Source organism: Sminthopsis crassicaudata, chromosome 2, assembly GCF_048593235.1.
Source record: "Sminthopsis crassicaudata isolate SCR6 chromosome 2, ASM4859323v1, whole genome shotgun sequence".
NCBI lineage: Eukaryota > Metazoa > Chordata > Mammalia > Dasyuromorphia > Dasyuridae > Sminthopsis > Sminthopsis crassicaudata.
The window spans coordinates 614,249,281-614,265,553 of record NC_133618.1 but is presented as its reverse complement, the minus strand read 5'-3'; the positions used below and the strand labels follow the sequence as shown (position 1 = coordinate 614,265,553).

General features: G+C 37.6%; 1 protein-coding gene across 2 annotated transcripts in view; it reads right to left on the bottom strand.

Annotated features, from left to right (window-relative positions):
• Positions 1-15,565, bottom strand: part of DRGX (dorsal root ganglia homeobox) — a 44,221-nt gene extending 28,656 nt beyond the window's left edge. The window contains exons 1-6 of one of the 2 annotated variants that reach the window (XM_074296101.1): positions 15,430-15,565; positions 14,624-14,694; positions 9,725-9,825; positions 7,934-8,035; positions 5,101-5,273; positions 4,899-5,011 (exon numbers count right to left, since the gene is read on the bottom strand). In XM_074296101.1, coding sequence (XP_074152202.1) covers positions 4,899-5,011; positions 5,101-5,273; positions 7,934-8,035; positions 9,725-9,825; positions 14,624-14,657 — 523 coding nt within the window. In that variant the 5' untranslated portion in view covers positions 14,658-14,694; positions 15,430-15,565. The remainder of the gene's footprint in view (positions 1-4,898; positions 5,012-5,100; positions 5,274-7,933; positions 8,036-9,724; positions 9,826-14,623; positions 14,695-15,429) is intronic. The other variant, XM_074296102.1, reaches the window with a different exon arrangement.
• Positions 15,566-16,273: the final 708 nt, after the last annotated feature.

The window sequence follows — 16,273 nt, the reverse complement described above, 5'->3', positions numbered from 1 at the left end:
CAGATCCATTAACACTAACAAAATTTCCTCTAGCCCTTCACTACAGACCACTTTGCCCTGCAAAAGTGCATTTCTGAAACACACCTGAAACCTGTTACTTCCTGGTGGCAAATGCTTAGCCACAATGCAATAGGTACCCAAAAAATAAGTCGGAAGTCTAAAACATCTAGTGCTTTTTATTCTGCTTATGTGAATGTGGTCTCCATGGCACACTGGAGTCTATGACAGGCAAAGGCTATATGAGGTAGCCATTGATTCCAAGTACAGTCACCATCATTTTGAAAGGTTATAGCTAAAAATAAGAATAATAATTCCAGTATGATAGACATTATTATTATAACATTATAAAGCATAAAAATAGCTCTCTTTTATATTGTGCTTTATGGTTACAAAGCACTTTACATACTTCCCTAATTTGTTTTTTACAATAACCCTGAGAGGTGAGCAGTTTTCAATATTCTTAACTCTATTTTATCCAAAAGGAAATTGAAATTCAGTGAAGTTAAATCAGTTGTCCAACTGGGAAATGACAGTAGGGACATGACAGGGGAGAAATAATAGACTAGGAAATAACAGCGGGGACCAAGTCCAAACCCTGTGTAATTTCTTGCTACTGCATTGTCCCATGTCCAGTGACTCAGATGAGAATCTTAGATCCTGGACTCATCAGCACAGACTAACCTCTAAAGTATTGGTCTAAATTTTCCTGTTGCCTTGCCACTGGCCAAGGGTGTTTTATAGCTCACTTTCATCTGGATTTCCCAACTTAACTCAACAATTGAATCTAGTGTATGATGAAAATGCCTCTCCTCAAATAGTCTAACACTAAAAGAAAAAACTTTAAAGACTGTAGAACTTAAATTATTGCAATGATTAGAAAAAGAGGCCTGAAGATGAAGACGGCTACTTACTTCTAATAACAATAAAATAGTAATAATAATAATAAAATGCTTTCCATAACTTCCCATGTGCCTTCTCAATTGGGGAGGGAGAGAAGAAAGGAGAGAATCCGATCTCAAAGTGTTAAAAACAAACATTAAAAATTGTTTTACATGTAACTAGGAAAAATAAAATATGAAGTACTAGTAATAATAATAAATAATCATGATAGCTAACATTTATAAGGTGCTTAGTAGGTGCCACAGTGTTACAGTAAGCACTTTATAATTATTATCTCATTCACTTCATAAAGAAATTTTACAGATGAGGAAACTGAGGCAACAGAATTTATGTAAAATGTCCAGAGTCATGTATCTAGAAAATATCTGAGACCAGATTTGGACTCAGATCTTCCTGATTCCAAGACCATCATGCTATCCACCTTGTCTATAAATGATAGATTCAAAATATATATTTAATCATTGATTTTTGTACATAGTTAATGTGAGAATTTGTTTTGTTGAATTATGCATATTTGTTATGAATTTTTCTTTTTTTTAATTGTTCAACTGGAGGGAATGGAAAGAAAAGAAAAGAAATGCTTACTAACTAAATAATTTTAAAAGTTAAAAAATAAGATAAAATATCTTGCTTTTTTCCTACAAAGGATTAGTGCATATTTTGCTTGAAATGGACTAGATTCAATTTTAAAAGAAGATATGCACACACACACACACACACACACACACACACACACACACACACACATCCTCCCCGCACTTCTGAGGAGCAAAGCCAACTTCATAGATAGATAGTATAGGTAGGAGACTTCAGAGTATGATGTGAGGAAAGATGAAAAGACTTCCTTGCCCATAAAATTTTCCCTTACTCATTAATAGTAATCCTACTCCATATTTCTCTTTTAAAATAGCAACCATACCTAATAGGACTAAAACACTGAGTCTTTTGCACTTAGTGTTAATAACTGTAGCAGTCTATTCACTTGGTGAAAGGCAGGAGATACCTCCAAGAATGAGAACACATGGCCATCAGAAGTAGAAGCAGCATGAAGAATCAATTCAATTCAGTCAGCACGTAGAAGCACCTAATATGTGCCAGGCACTATGAATTTCATAGTCAGAAAGTCTAACCTAACCTATGCCTAAAATAAAATTTCCTCTACAACATCTCCAACAAGTGGCCATTTAGCATTTATTTTAAAACCTCTAGGGAGGGGGAAGCCACAGCCTTCTCAGTCAGTTCATTCTACTTTTGGATAGCTCTCATTCTTGGGAAGTTTTTTCCTAGTATCCAGTCTAAATCTGCCTCTTGGCAACTTCCATCCACTGCTCCTAATTCTGGCCTGAGGGGCCCAAATAGGATAAATCTGAATCCATTTCCAGGTAGTAGCTTTTCAAATACTTGAAGGACATTAAAATAGGAGAAAAAATTCTCTGACTGAAGCACATTGCCATGGACCAGTCCTACAGAACTGCATAGATTTACTCTAAGGACAAGAGAGACAGTTTGCAAGTATATGAAGAACCAGCTTAGGTCTGAAGAACTTGCTAGTCTTCCCTCTGCAATACACTACCTATGTGATTCTAGAAGGAGCTGCCCAATATCGGAAAAGGGAGTTCCCTCATCTGAGAGTTCCCTAAACCAATGAAATTATAGCTCTAATCCCCAGTCCAGATTTCCAAAAAACAAGCCCTATGCATGGGATAAAGATTATAAATCAGCACCATCTCCATTCAGGGTCATTTGCTTGGCTCAATTTAAGCACAATGTAGGAAGAAAAAAATGGTTGTTTAATAGCAGTGGAAATAGCACTGGCTCTAGAGACAGAGAATTTGTATTCAAAGCTTGCCTCTGATGCTTACTGGGTAACCTTGAACAAATCACTTAAAATCCCTAGTGGTCAGTTTCCTCCTCCAAGAGGAGAATGAACCAGAAGACTTCTGAGGTCATTTTCAGCTTCAGCTCTATGGTTCTATGAAGTGAAATCAATTAAATCAGGTGCCAGGAATCTAGAAGGACTGGACCTAAATAGCCAGGAAGCTAGCCCAGTAACCACCAAAGACTATCCTTCATGCATCACTTTTCCACTAGTTTCCTATACCCATCGGAAACTTAAGGAATTAAAAAAAAAAAAAAAAAGCAAAGCTCTCCTAGCCACAAAACTCCACCCTTCTGATAATAGTAACAACCACTATATATACAGATTCTATTTTCAAAATTGCAGTGTCTTGGAACCCATAGACTGAATTTGTTATAGGTAGAGAAACTTTCAAAGAAGCATACAAAGAATGGCCCACGTTTTATGAAGAAAAAATAAAGTTTGTTTTTTTTAAAGGGATACTTTTGAGAAATACTCAGGAAGCATGTTAACAGATCAGTAGGTAAGGAAGGTATGGCCAAATGAGCTGATCTCCGGACAAATTCTATCAAACTAGAGCGGGGCACGGAACAGAGGTGGGGAGTTGGGGGTGCTGGAAGATAGGGACTAAGCAAGAAATTGAACTAGTCTGTGGTGGAGAATCCCATGTTAAGACTGGCAAGGACTGGGTTCTAATCCAAGCTCTTCTATTAGCTATGGATCGGGAAGGCATTTAAACTCTCTGAGTCTCTATTTCTTTATCTGTTAAATGAAGATAACAATATCTGCCCTGCTTTTTTCACAGGGCTAACAGGAAGCTTTATTGCAAGAATAATAATATTAGAAATATAAGAAGAAAAAGAAGCACATTACAAAAGAAAAGATATGGATCAATTCCAAGCGATTCATAATGGAAAATGCTGACCACATCCAAAGAAAAAACTAAGGAATCTGAATGCAGATCAAAGAATATGATTTTTACTTTTTTTGGTTGTTTTCTGTTTTTTTTTCCTTCTTGTGATTTTTCCCTTTGTTCTGAGTCTTCTTTCACAACATGAATAAAGTGGAAATATGTTTAACATGATTGTACATGTATAAACGGTATCAGATTGCTTATTGTCTTGAGGAGAGGGTAGGGAAAAGAGGAAGGGAGAAAAATTTGGAACCCAAAATTTTATAAAGATGAATGTTAAAACTATCTTTGCTTGAATTGTGGGTAAAAATAAAGAGAAAGAAAGGAAAGAAAGAAAAAAGAAAGAAAGAAAGAAAGAAAGAAAGAAAGAAAGAAAGAAAGAAAGAAAGAAAGAAAGAAAGAAAGAAAGAAAGAAAGAAAGAAAGAAAGAAAGAAAGAAAGAAAGAAAGAAAGAAAGAAAGAAAGAAAGAAAGAAAGAAAGAAAGAAAGAAAGAAAAAGAAAGAAAGAAAGAAAGAGAGAAAGAAAGAAAGAAAGAAAGAGAGAGAGAAAAAGAAAGAAAGAGAGAGAGAAAAAAAGAAAGAAAGAAAGAAAGAAAGAAAGAAAGAAAGAAAGAAAGAAAGAAAGAAAGAAAGAAAGAAAGAAAGAAAGAAAGAAAGAAAAAGAAAGAAAGAAAGAGAGAGAGAAAAAGAAAGAAAGAAAAAGAAAGAGAGAGAGAAAAAGAAGAGAGAGAGAGAGAGAGAGAGAGAGAGAGAGAGAGAGAGAGAGAGAGAGAGAGAGAGAGAGAGAGAAGGAAGGAAGGACAAATCATTAGATTAGATTCAAATGCAAAATCTGATAACTACTAGCCTTAATCTGCAACTCAAATTACTCAGAGTCTCAGCTCAGTTTCCTCATCTATAAAATGGGAACAATGATATTTGCAATATCTACTGCTGAGAGTTGTGAGAAAAGTGCTTTGTAAATCTCAGATTGTATAAAGTGGGCTCTTATAGAAAAACGATATGGAATCCTCTTCTTGGGCAGATAATGAATTACTGGATTGTAAAATAAGAATATCTGTTAATAAAGCTAGCTATAATCATCTATGCTGACAAAGCATGCCTAAAATCCTGAAAAGGGATAGGAAGTCACACCTGGAATTCTGATAACAAAATAGTTCTCTTGGATGGCCACCTAACCAACTCCTCCCTGAGGAGCCAGACCCCCAAGAGCATCCCTCTACTTACCTTTCAATGAAGCAACATGTGACAAAGCTTGAGCATAGGTGGCTGTGTTCAGGAGTGTTCCAGGTAAGCACGAAGGGAAGAAAGGTCCTGTGGGACCCACAGTTCGACTCAGGCTGGTAGAGAAAGAAAATTATTTAGCAATGATTCAAATCTCTGTGAACTGCCACTAGTAATCCCAAGGGACTAGACTGTCTTCCCTTACCTCTGTTGGGCCTCCAAAGTATCCTTTTTGTTTCGAGTTTGTTCTGCTGGGGAAGGGGAATTGATGTTTCTCACTGGTGGGGTCACTTCAGTCATTGGCTCTTTGGGGCCCTCCTGATCAGAAGCCCCTCTTTCTGTTTTCCTCCATTTTGCTCTTCGGTTTTGAAACCATACCTAAGATATGATTGGAAATCATCACCAGCAGAAAGTCAGGAAATTTGCTCCCCAAATAAATCATACTAATTAAAAGGGACATCAATTCTCTAAAATTCTGTTTCTTCAATTCTGCTAAATTCTCCAAAAAAACAAAAAACTTTTTCATTTTCAAATTCATTTGCTAGAGGTATGATTAAGTACAGTCACTTCATCTCTCTTTCCTTTCCATACTGTCAAATGAGGTGTTTTGAGTATTTCGATCAATAAGCAAGCAGTTATTAAATCCCTACTATGGGCAAGCACTAGATTAACAGAGATGGATTAATCTCTAATCCATCATTCTTGGGGGGAAGAAGGTAGAGTCAGTAATGCTTTTCTAAGGAAGCCTATCAAATCTCATCTAGTTCAGTCTAAAGTCATCCATAGAAATGAGCAAAATGTTCCAGTTCCAGTTCTTTACATTTTCTGACTTCAAGGATTTTAAGCAAAACTGTTTCTGCTCCCTTGAGAAGGATCTAATTTAACAGCAGTAGTGTAGTAACAGTAGTAGATATATTATTGTTGTTGCTATTATTACTATAATTATAAAGAGCATTTCACACATCAAAGGAGCTTAATAAATGTTTAGCAATTGATTGGCTGACTAATAGGTTGCATTTATAATACACACTGTGAGATAGACTGGGCAGATAGCATTCCTATTTTGAAGATTAAAAAGAAAACAAATTATAATTCAGATTTAGTGACTTCCCTAGGATCACTAACCCATACCTTCTCCTACATCATTTGATAATAACAGACTTTTCTGGCCTCCAATTTGACTTTTCTTCTTTCTTCCCATCATTGACATTGTCTTAAATCACCTTCCCCAGTCCCTATATTCTTCCTTTTCACACACTGGCTTACCATTGGAATCCTAGAACCCTACAGAGCCTGGTTTGGACACCAACCACACTGGCATGTTAGCCTGCCCACATTGTCCCCCGATTATCATTCTCCTTCAACTCGATTTTTTTTTATTTAGTTGGCTTTTAATTGCACATATCAGCAAACGTTGAATAATGATTTTATCTATATTCTAAATTTAGGGCAGTTAAATGCAAAGCAAAATGCAGGCACTTTCTTGCGTCTTAATTGAATGAAGGTCACAGCTATAACAACATTTAATTGAGCCATTTTTCATTATCATATTTTAATGACTTTGCACTGACAGTTCGCCGGCTTCTGAGGAAAGAGCATGATGAAGTCATTTATTTCCCTATTTAGTTATTGTTTGACAACATCAGCTTAGATTAAGACTCTGCTTTAGAGTGCATTAATCATATTTGAATGAGCAAGGGGTACAAATGTAAACATTTTTCCCATCGTGGCTGATGCCCGTGTCCCACGCTAACGCAGACCAAACAACTCCGTGCATCCATTGTCTGTTTGCATAATAGCCAACAACAGCTCCAACAACAATTCCCGGCCTCTAATTGTTACCACCCCTATCTCACCCTTGCACCTTTCAGGGAGAAGTTATGATCTTCCACTTCTGAATGCTCAATAATTGTCCCATTTATCTCAATTTGCAGTTCAGTCTTTAGGCAGCTATCGCCAAACTGGCATTTTAAAAAAGGACCTATAGTATCCTGGAAAAAGGAGATTTTCATTTCCAAATAATAATCAGTTTAATTTGCCCGCATATGACCAATGATTCATGTTCAGATTTAATAATCAGGATCACATAATCTGATTATAGGGGAAATAATTTGTTTACAATCCCCAATTTACTGCTCTGAATTCCATTATCTCTATTCTGCCATTGGGTTTTAAGAGATACTAACATGACCCAGGGGAACAAAAGGCAAACCATTATATTTCCTACAATTAGATCTTTGCATAGCTTTAACCCCAAGCCCCTGCATAAAAAAAAGACTAGGAATAGCATACAAGAAATCCCATAAATAAAATGAATCCATAATTGTCCTCCAAGAATGGCTCAGCCCAGAAAACCCAGCTTTAGTATTTGCAGAGTTATTTGGGGTATCTCTTGCCCCTACCTATCTTCTGGACTTAGCTTATTTATGCACGTCAATGTAATAAGTATACAGCTATTGAAAATAAATCTTGGCAGGAGATTATCATCGTGCCCAGTTTACACTCCTCTTTGTGATTTTTTTGCCTCTACTATTTAGGTTTTTTTTTTTTTTAATTATAAGCACATTTTGAAGATTCTTCATTTGGTAGCATTCTGAACACCAGGAAAAGTCTAACTTGATGCAACTTCTAAAAACCAGAAGAGGTCACACTTCCCATTGGAAGCAATGGGCACTCTACAATGGATTAGCTCAGCCAGCCTTACAGAGTGTCCAGGGCTGCTTGGAGAATCAGTCTCAGCTTTTTTCCCCCCTCTCCAAAGCAAAGAAATGGATGTGCATTGATGTAATTTAGTACCTTAGAGACGCGGACAAATTAGTGTAGAACATTATCACTAGTTAATTATGAATGACCGATTAATCAACCTAATCTAATATTCCACATTATGTTGATGTTATTAAAGTGCATCATGAAAATGACAGATAGTCTTCATTTGCTTTCTTTGGCCAAATGTACACTCTGCATTCATGATGTCAAAAAAAAAAAAAAGTTTGCCAGCTTTAATATTAGAGAGTTAAATAATTTAAAAGAATGTTTACCTGCACTCTGGCTTCTGTGAGGTTGATTTTCATGGCTAGCTCTTCTCTGGTGAAGACATCTGGATAGTGGGTTTGGGCAAAGACTGCCTCCAGAGCTTCCAGCTGATTAAAAGAGGAAGGTTTATTGATAAGAGGCTGTGGAACAAGGATAGGAATAGGGACGAAGGATGCTGAGGAATAACAGTGGGTTGCTATAGGAGTTGGAGAACCCATTAAAAGCATCTCCTTTGGTAGGAAGACAGGTTCCCAGCTCAGACAAAGGAAATGATGGTGGGGAAGGAGTTATTACAAAATACCAGACAGCAATCACTTAAAGTATAGTAGAAAGGCATATAGTAACATATAATATATATATAAATATATTTGCATATATATTATAAATATATATGTGCAGGGAAAAAGCACTGGAGTCAAAGGGCTTAAATATAAACCCTTGCCCTAATATTTGCAACCTATATGGAGGGCATAAGGGTTAAATAGGCTGTACAAAGACCTAATTTTAGGAAATATAATGGTTTCCTTTTTATTCTCCAGATAAATGTAAATATTTTCTTAAAATCCAGTGGCTGAGCAGAGATCACAGAACTCTCTGGGTCTCAGTTTCCTCATCTACAAAATGAGGGGCTTGGGCTATTTGGCCTCTAAGGTCTCTTTTAATTCTAAATTCATGATCCTATAACTGTGATTACTAGACTAGAGGTCTGAAGATCTGAGTTGGAGCCCTGCCTCTGACACTTGGAGAATGCTCTTCACTTCTCTGGGATTCAGTTTCCTCACCTGATTTCTAAGGTTCCTTCCATCATCAATATGGTCTTTGTAAGAGTGTTAAGGAGCAGAGAGCACATTACCATTTCTAAGGAGGAACTTGAACTTTGGAAAGGTAAATCGACTTAACTCATAATTATACAGCTGGTAAGTAATGGGCCAAGGCTCAAACCCACGTCTCTTAATGTATTTAAAGTCTAATTATCTTACTAGCACTCAGAAATATACCTAATGTATAATAGGTGCTTATTTAATATATGTTGACTGATTTTTTTGTAGTAGTTTAACTATGACAAGGATAAGTAATTTGTTAAAGTACTGTTGAACTTTTCATTAAAATTCACATGAATTTAAAATCCAAGGGAAGCTTGTTGTTTATTACATTTTTAACACTTAGAAGAAAAGACTACATTTGATGTAGTCTAAACACTGCTAATGATCTTTCACAAATCTTCTGTTCTAGTATATCATGTATCTAAAGCTATCCAAAATATCTATTGAATGCTTGGACTTCCTTCCCTCATCCTCAGGAGATCAGCAAGTCAGTTCAAATGACTTTTTTTTAACTGTGTTTAGTGGAGAAAGTGGCCAACTAGAAAAGAGAAAACCTGGTCACTGGTTTATCAAACTTATAATGGGACAGCTCACAACCTCCCCAAAAATCAACTTCTTCAGATATCAAATGTGACTTCTACCTTGGTTTTTTTGAGGGAAACAAATGAGATAATGCATGTGAAAGCACTTTGAAATTGACAAAGAATCCTACAAATATCAGAGGTCCCCATCATTATTGTTACAACATAGGTCCATGCCTTTATGGCCATCAAAAACAAAGATTCTGGTCAACAATGAAATGATTCAAGGAAATGAAAAATTAGATTAGCCACATTATCCCATTTAATTTTCAATTTTCTCTTTGAGCAAACACAGATTCAATAGTTTTTCTTTATGTTTTTGTTGGGAAAGAAAAAAATCGGGAGAAGCTAGCCAAAAGACACCTCAAAGTGAGGAAATAACACATGGTACCTGCTGAAGAGTGAAAGTCGTTCTATTCCTACGTTGTTTTCTCCGTAAAAATCCATCATCAAAATCACCTGTGGAGTGGTTGCCAAAGGGTGCAGTGCCTACTGAGAACAGAAAAAATCCACATTACAAGGAGAGCTCCCAATTTCAAAACATGAGCCCTAAGGTTTGAGAAGAGTTATGGTGCAATCATAGAGTACAATCCTCATTGACCTTTCTCAAGTTTAATCCTCAGCATGTGCGGAAACTATATATTTTTCTTATTCAAGGAGAATACCTTCCTGACTAAAAGGACTAGTTGTTTTTATCTCAATTACACCATGAAGAAAGTTATATTACCCAACTTCAAGAGGTCCATTTATTGGAAAGTTGCCTTGTACAATATTTATGTATTTGTTATGTTTTTACCTCCTACAAACTATAAGCTTCTTGAATATTGGAACTATGCTTTTGTACCACTAATGCCTTCTACAAGTAGGAACTCAAAAGATACTCATTGAATTGTTACTAGGTTAGTGTCTAACTTACAAATGAAAATTAATTTGGAAAGGAGGTAAGAGCCCTTTGGTACTTCCATCTCATAACACATCTGGCAAATACCAAGACTCCAGTTTCCAGTTCTCTTACAGCAACTGAGCATTTAAACTATCCCTAAATAATTGCATATTTATTCTAAAGACAATTTCTTGTTTTATATCTCTACATGTGGCAAGGTTAGAGATAGGAAAACTAATTTTTAAAAAAATCTTCAGAATTACCATAACTTTTCTCTTTAACTATCAGAACATTAAAAGGGTGAAAATTTTGAATGAATATTATTTATAATTGGTTACAATACATCTGTTGCACCCTAATGACTTTGTCACAACAATAACAGCAAAAGGATTATCAGAATAATGGAATCAATGGCCAATATATAGTCTAAGATGGGAGCTCTTCTTCAGTGCAACAGCAAAATCAAATAGAGACATGGGTAGTAATAGTTTTGGGTTTCCCCTCAAAAAGAAGAGGTTTTGTTTTGATTTCCTTTCTAAAGTATGGAAAGCTACCAAAAAGTTGGAGCTGAATATGAATCCACATGTGCCTGCAGATCATTTTCCAAATATGTACAGTTTATTTGTTAGCCCATGAAGGGGCCTTAGGAATACAGGTAAGAATTTCTACATTTACCAAAGGATGTTTCACTTAGCATCCTGGGTTATTATTATTAGGATCAGAGGCAAATTCCATGGACAACACAATCCAGAAGTGCCACACATAAGACAAGGAAGTAATTAAATCTTAGATGTGAAAAAGATTCATATTTTTCTTAATTCATCAATAATAACAGACCCTTTGCAAGGCTATACAACATATTTTTGACATAGCATTCCCCTGACTTCTATTTACATGTTACTGAATATTGAAATTCTTCTTAAAACAGTAAACTAATTTAAGAACATTTTTCCCCTGGTTCATTCAAAATTTAAAAAGCAAAGCCTCCTATCTGTATTATAGTACTGAGAGTAAAACATTCTCCTTTTGAAACAAAACAAATGTGAGTTTTTTAAGGTTCAGGGAGCCAAATAATTTCTTGAAACTAAGTCGTCAGTAAGCAATATTGATAATCAAAGTTCCCAAAGAGTGTGAACAAATGGGGAAGCAGAGTAACTTGTCCACAATCCTGGGACTTATTTTTCTGAAAGTGTGCTTAGAATGAATAACATGAATAATCCTAAATATATATATGACAATGAAACAACACCTCTAATTTATATCCCACTTAGAGGTCTACTAACATTATTTAGGGGATGTCTCCTGAACTAAAACACATCAACTTTTACCCTAAAAAGATTTCATGAAAGATAAAGGGGTATTAATATTCCAAATGTTGATGGTCCTTGTATAGTTAATCTGTGGTCCAGGATATCCATAGAATATTTTCCCTACACTAACTTAAACCAAAATAAAAAGGTCTATTTTGCAAAACTAACCAGGGAATAAGTTTGCATAAAAGTGGAAAATGATTTTAAATAATCTATCCTTGTATTCTGTGGTTCAATTTAATTTAATTTAACAAACACCTATTAAATATCTACTAGATATAAAGCTTTAAGCTAAGTGCTGGATGAAAATAAGTAGGGGAACAGAAGAAGTGGGACTGAGGACAGGAAGAGGGACATGAGCAAAGCCCATATCTTTTCCTTCATCTAGAGAAAGGTACAGTGCAACCAATTAACTAGCCAGCTAGGGACTCTCTTTAATGCAGTATCTGTCTTCACTATAAGTTTATGGGGCTTTGTCAAGAAATAAGACAAAGTTAGCATTGAAATAGACAAAATATGAAATATGTGTGATTTTCCATATTGGGCCATAAAGGAATTTAGCATTCACTGTTTGCCAGGGACTTGTATACTCTACGGTTTTCACCAGAATGCTAGGTTAGCAGTTTGTAATTATTCCAAGTCTAGGCAGGTGCTTAAGAGCAGAATATGGCAAACCTTCCCCCTGTGTCTTTACTATCTATTTTTCTGGCTATACTGATTTAGCTTTATTTCTTTGAGAAGCCAATGTAACTTAATGTACAAATATGTTCCATTTTAAAAGATGTGTACAATATGCTCCATAGGATATGCTCCATACATCCCAAAGTGGGAATATTATTAAATTAATATTTATTTATTTATTATTAAAGTTTTTTCTTATCTAATAATCTCTGGCTTGCCGAGATGGAAAGTCAAAAGGGTAGCCTCAATCTAACAAAATGAATGTATGCAGAAGACATACCACATATCCATATTTTAAAAAATAAATAAAAAATAAAAGTGTGACTATTTTCCCTCTGAAACCTTAGTGGGTTAGTGAATAATCTTCTTGCACATTCATTCTATTCTATATGTCCCTTTAATTCTCCCCCTCCCAATAGGAACACCAAACTGGTTAGATGACATTCTTCTCTTATGTATTTTCTATATCATTTGAAAAATAATAACAACAACATTACAGAATATGGGATGCAAGTTACTGAAGCTTCAATAACTTTTAAAGAAGTTGTGAAAATGGCTCAAATTGATAAGAGCTTTATTTTTACCACTTACCTCACAAGACTGTTGCAAAGAAAGCACTGTATAAACTTGAAAGTGCTATATGAACATGAGTATTAGTCATAATAAAGAATATAATATTAAGCCCCTGCTATTGCATGATCATATAAAACACTTGCCCTCATTCAAAGGATTGAAAGATATCCTCAAAAGAGATACCTCTCCCCCCCCCCCAAAAAAAATGCTCATATTGCTAGAGGAACACTGAATTTGACTGTATGGACACACAAATATATACACACAGGCAGGCTCTCAATATAGATGCCACACAAAGGCATCAGCTGATAGCAATTTCTGCTTCCAGGACCTTAAAGGGCAAACAGGCCACATATCTGGAGATGACAATTCCCTTCCATCTACTGAAAGGGGAAGTGGAGGAAAGTTGCCAGCCCAGAATAGTAGTTTCTTAAGAGACTTAACAGAAAAGACCTTAAGTCTCTCCATCTGGGAAGCCGCTGTCCATGTTCTGTTGAAGAGGATAGAAGCGGAGGACTGTTTTACATGTTTTCTATAACATTTCACAGAAGGGATAGTAGGCCAGGCTGGACTATGGTGCAGTCTTAGCCTTGTGAACTGGTCTCAAATCCATTAAAAGAAAATAAGAAAAAGGAAAGAAAGGAAAGCCTCTTTTTAACACACAAACCGCTCAAATTAAGGGCTTGGGAAGGCCAGGGGAAGGGTGACAGGAGGTATTTTCACCTGTTTATGATTTATCCAAAGACCAACATCTACAGTAGAAACTGATCAAGTTCAAGTCCTTGCCCAGCCTTGTTCCTCTGCTCCATGGCCTCAATTCCACACACTCATCAGATGACTATATGATTATACATTTGCAGCATAAAAGCTACAAAAAGCTTTGCAACCCCATACAACCTCTCCCCAACTCCTCTGCCCTAATCATTTTACAGACTGTTGGTAAAATAACATTAAAGATTTATGCTGCCCCTTTGGCTTTGGGAGGAGCCTGGGCGGGTTTAGAAAGTCACTCGATTAGAGGCGTGACACCAACATCTGTGCAGCGAGGGGGAAATGGGGCTTTTCCTCCATAGCCCCGGGGGCTGAACTGTAGGCTCCCCTCGGTGGAGGAGAGGCAGGTGGCAAAATGTCACTCAGAGGAGGGAAAAGAGAAAGGAAAAGAAGGGAAGAAGAGGGGGAAAACAGAGAAGGAAGGAGATAGAAAAGGTTGAACAGCAAGAAAGAAGGTTGGAAAGGAAAGAAGAAGAAAGAAAGAAAGAAAGAAAGAAAGAAAGAAAGAAAGAAGAAAGAAAGAAAGATAAGAAAGAAGAAAGAAGAAAGAAAGAAAGAAAGAAAGAAAGAAAGAAAAGAAAGAAAGAAAGAAAGAAAGAAGAAAGAAAGAAGAAAGGAAAGAGGGAAGGAAGGAGGGAAGGAAGGAGGGAAGGAAGGAAGGAAGGAAGGAAGGAAGGAAGGAAGGAAGAAGGAAGGAAGGAAGAAGGAAGGAAGGAAGGAAGGAAGGAAGGAAGGAAGGAAGGAAGGAAGAAAGGAGAGAGAACTGGGCACAACAAACCTAGGAAATACCTGAATTACTAGCACAAACCTTATGAGGAAAGAAAAAGCCCAAAATGACCCAACCGACTCTATTCCAATTCTCTGGTCCTTTCTCAATCTCTCACTGCTATCGCTTCTCCAGCGATTTCTCTTAAGGCCCTGGGACCTTATAAGAGTCTTGAGGAAATTAGCCCTACTGCCCACCAACCTCCCCCCAAAATGCACAATCCCGAAACATCTCCTTTTACGTTCCCCTCCAGCCCCACAAAGTTGAGTTTGGGGCTTTCACGCAGTCCAAGCCGACAACACTCACCCTCTAACTGCGGAGGACAGTGGAAATAAAACATTGCAAACTGGGAAGCAGGTTCGGGCTGGGGTCCAGGGCTGCAAGGCAAACAACAGAGGCATTTTCTTTCCCATACTTTTCTTATGCTTCCCCGCCCCCTTGTTCTGCCCCACCCCCGCCCCCACCCCCTTTCAGTCTAAAGTAGAAGGTTCAAGTCAAACTCATTATAATACCCTTACGAGGGGCTGGAGGCCCCCTGGTTTCATGAGGCAAAAAGGGAAATTCTCCCCACGTTTTCCATCCTATACGAGGTCGTTGAGTCCCACTACTGAGACACAGTTACCTTTTCTGCCCCCTCCCCCGAATTTCAAAGTTGAGAATTATCCACTTAACGGAATTTGTCTATGCATTCATCCTTCTGAGTGAGTCCAGGAGAATGGACGCTTTCTTTCTTTCATCTGTACATCTAACTCCCTAGGCAAACATCTCCAACCGAAAGTTCCCCCTCTCTTCCCCTCCCCCACCCTCCCCCCGACTCCCGCGAGGGAGGGCAGAGACAGACACACAGTCTTCAGTGGGGGTGGACAAAACCAAGAGACAAACACTGAGATCTAACAGTATTATCTCTTCTAAACTAATAGGAGCAGACAGCAACAGGGGAAGAGTCTCCTTTCCTTTCCTTGCTCATTCTGTGGTTCTCTTCTTTTCCAACGGTGTCGAGATACATCCTGGAAATCCGATTCCATTTGACAGGCGGTTTCTGTTAAGTAACTAATATTAAACGCATGTGAGGGAGGGGGGAAAGAGAAAAGAAAAAACGAGGCGCCCCATACCTAATGCGAGTAGAGACGAAAGCAGCAGTCGGACATCTATGCAGCGTAAGGAGCTGGGAATTGCCGGCTGCAGTCACAGAAGGACTCTACAGAGTTCGGGAAGTGGCCAGATGTCTTTATATCTGTCTACAGCATGATCTGCCTCTCAGCACTTGCCTTTATAATCTCACGCATAATTGGCCTTAATCTGATTATTTCCAGCGCTGTCTACAGTGAGTAACTTGGATAGGTCTATTGGGCCTTACAAATGGCCCACGTGGTGTTAAAAAAAAAAAAAAATCCGTCATTTCTCAGCAAACATCAGGAATGTTGGTTCCCCCCCCCCCATAACAAATCAGAAACAAACAAAAAATTATTCTATAAACATTTCTATTTCTCCTTGCTCCCTCGGTCCTCTGTTCAAGCTCCCTTAGACAGAAACCTTATTTAAGGGGGAGGGGGAGAGAGGGAGATAGATATATATTTATATAGAGTTGGTTTTTTTTTTTTTTTTTTTTTCGGTACTTGCTCTTATGGCGAAGGCCCAGCGGCTCCCGGATTGGAAATTGACAAAGCGCCGGTAATTGCCCGCCGGATGGGTTTTGGGGGGACGCTTTGCACACGACTTCCCTTTCCAAGCGATCGTACAAAAGGAAAGTTTGATTTTGTTCTCAGCAAGGGGTCCTTGGATTTATGCTCGCTTCCAGTCTGCAAATGATATGCGGTGGGACCCTTCGCAATTACTTTTAAAATGCATCCGAGGCAGACACTCAGTGGAGAGAGACCGCCCTTCCCTCTGCCTGGGTGAAAATTAAACTCTAAAGTACCGAGTTGAAATTTTCAAGTCAGGGGCGCGGGATTGGAT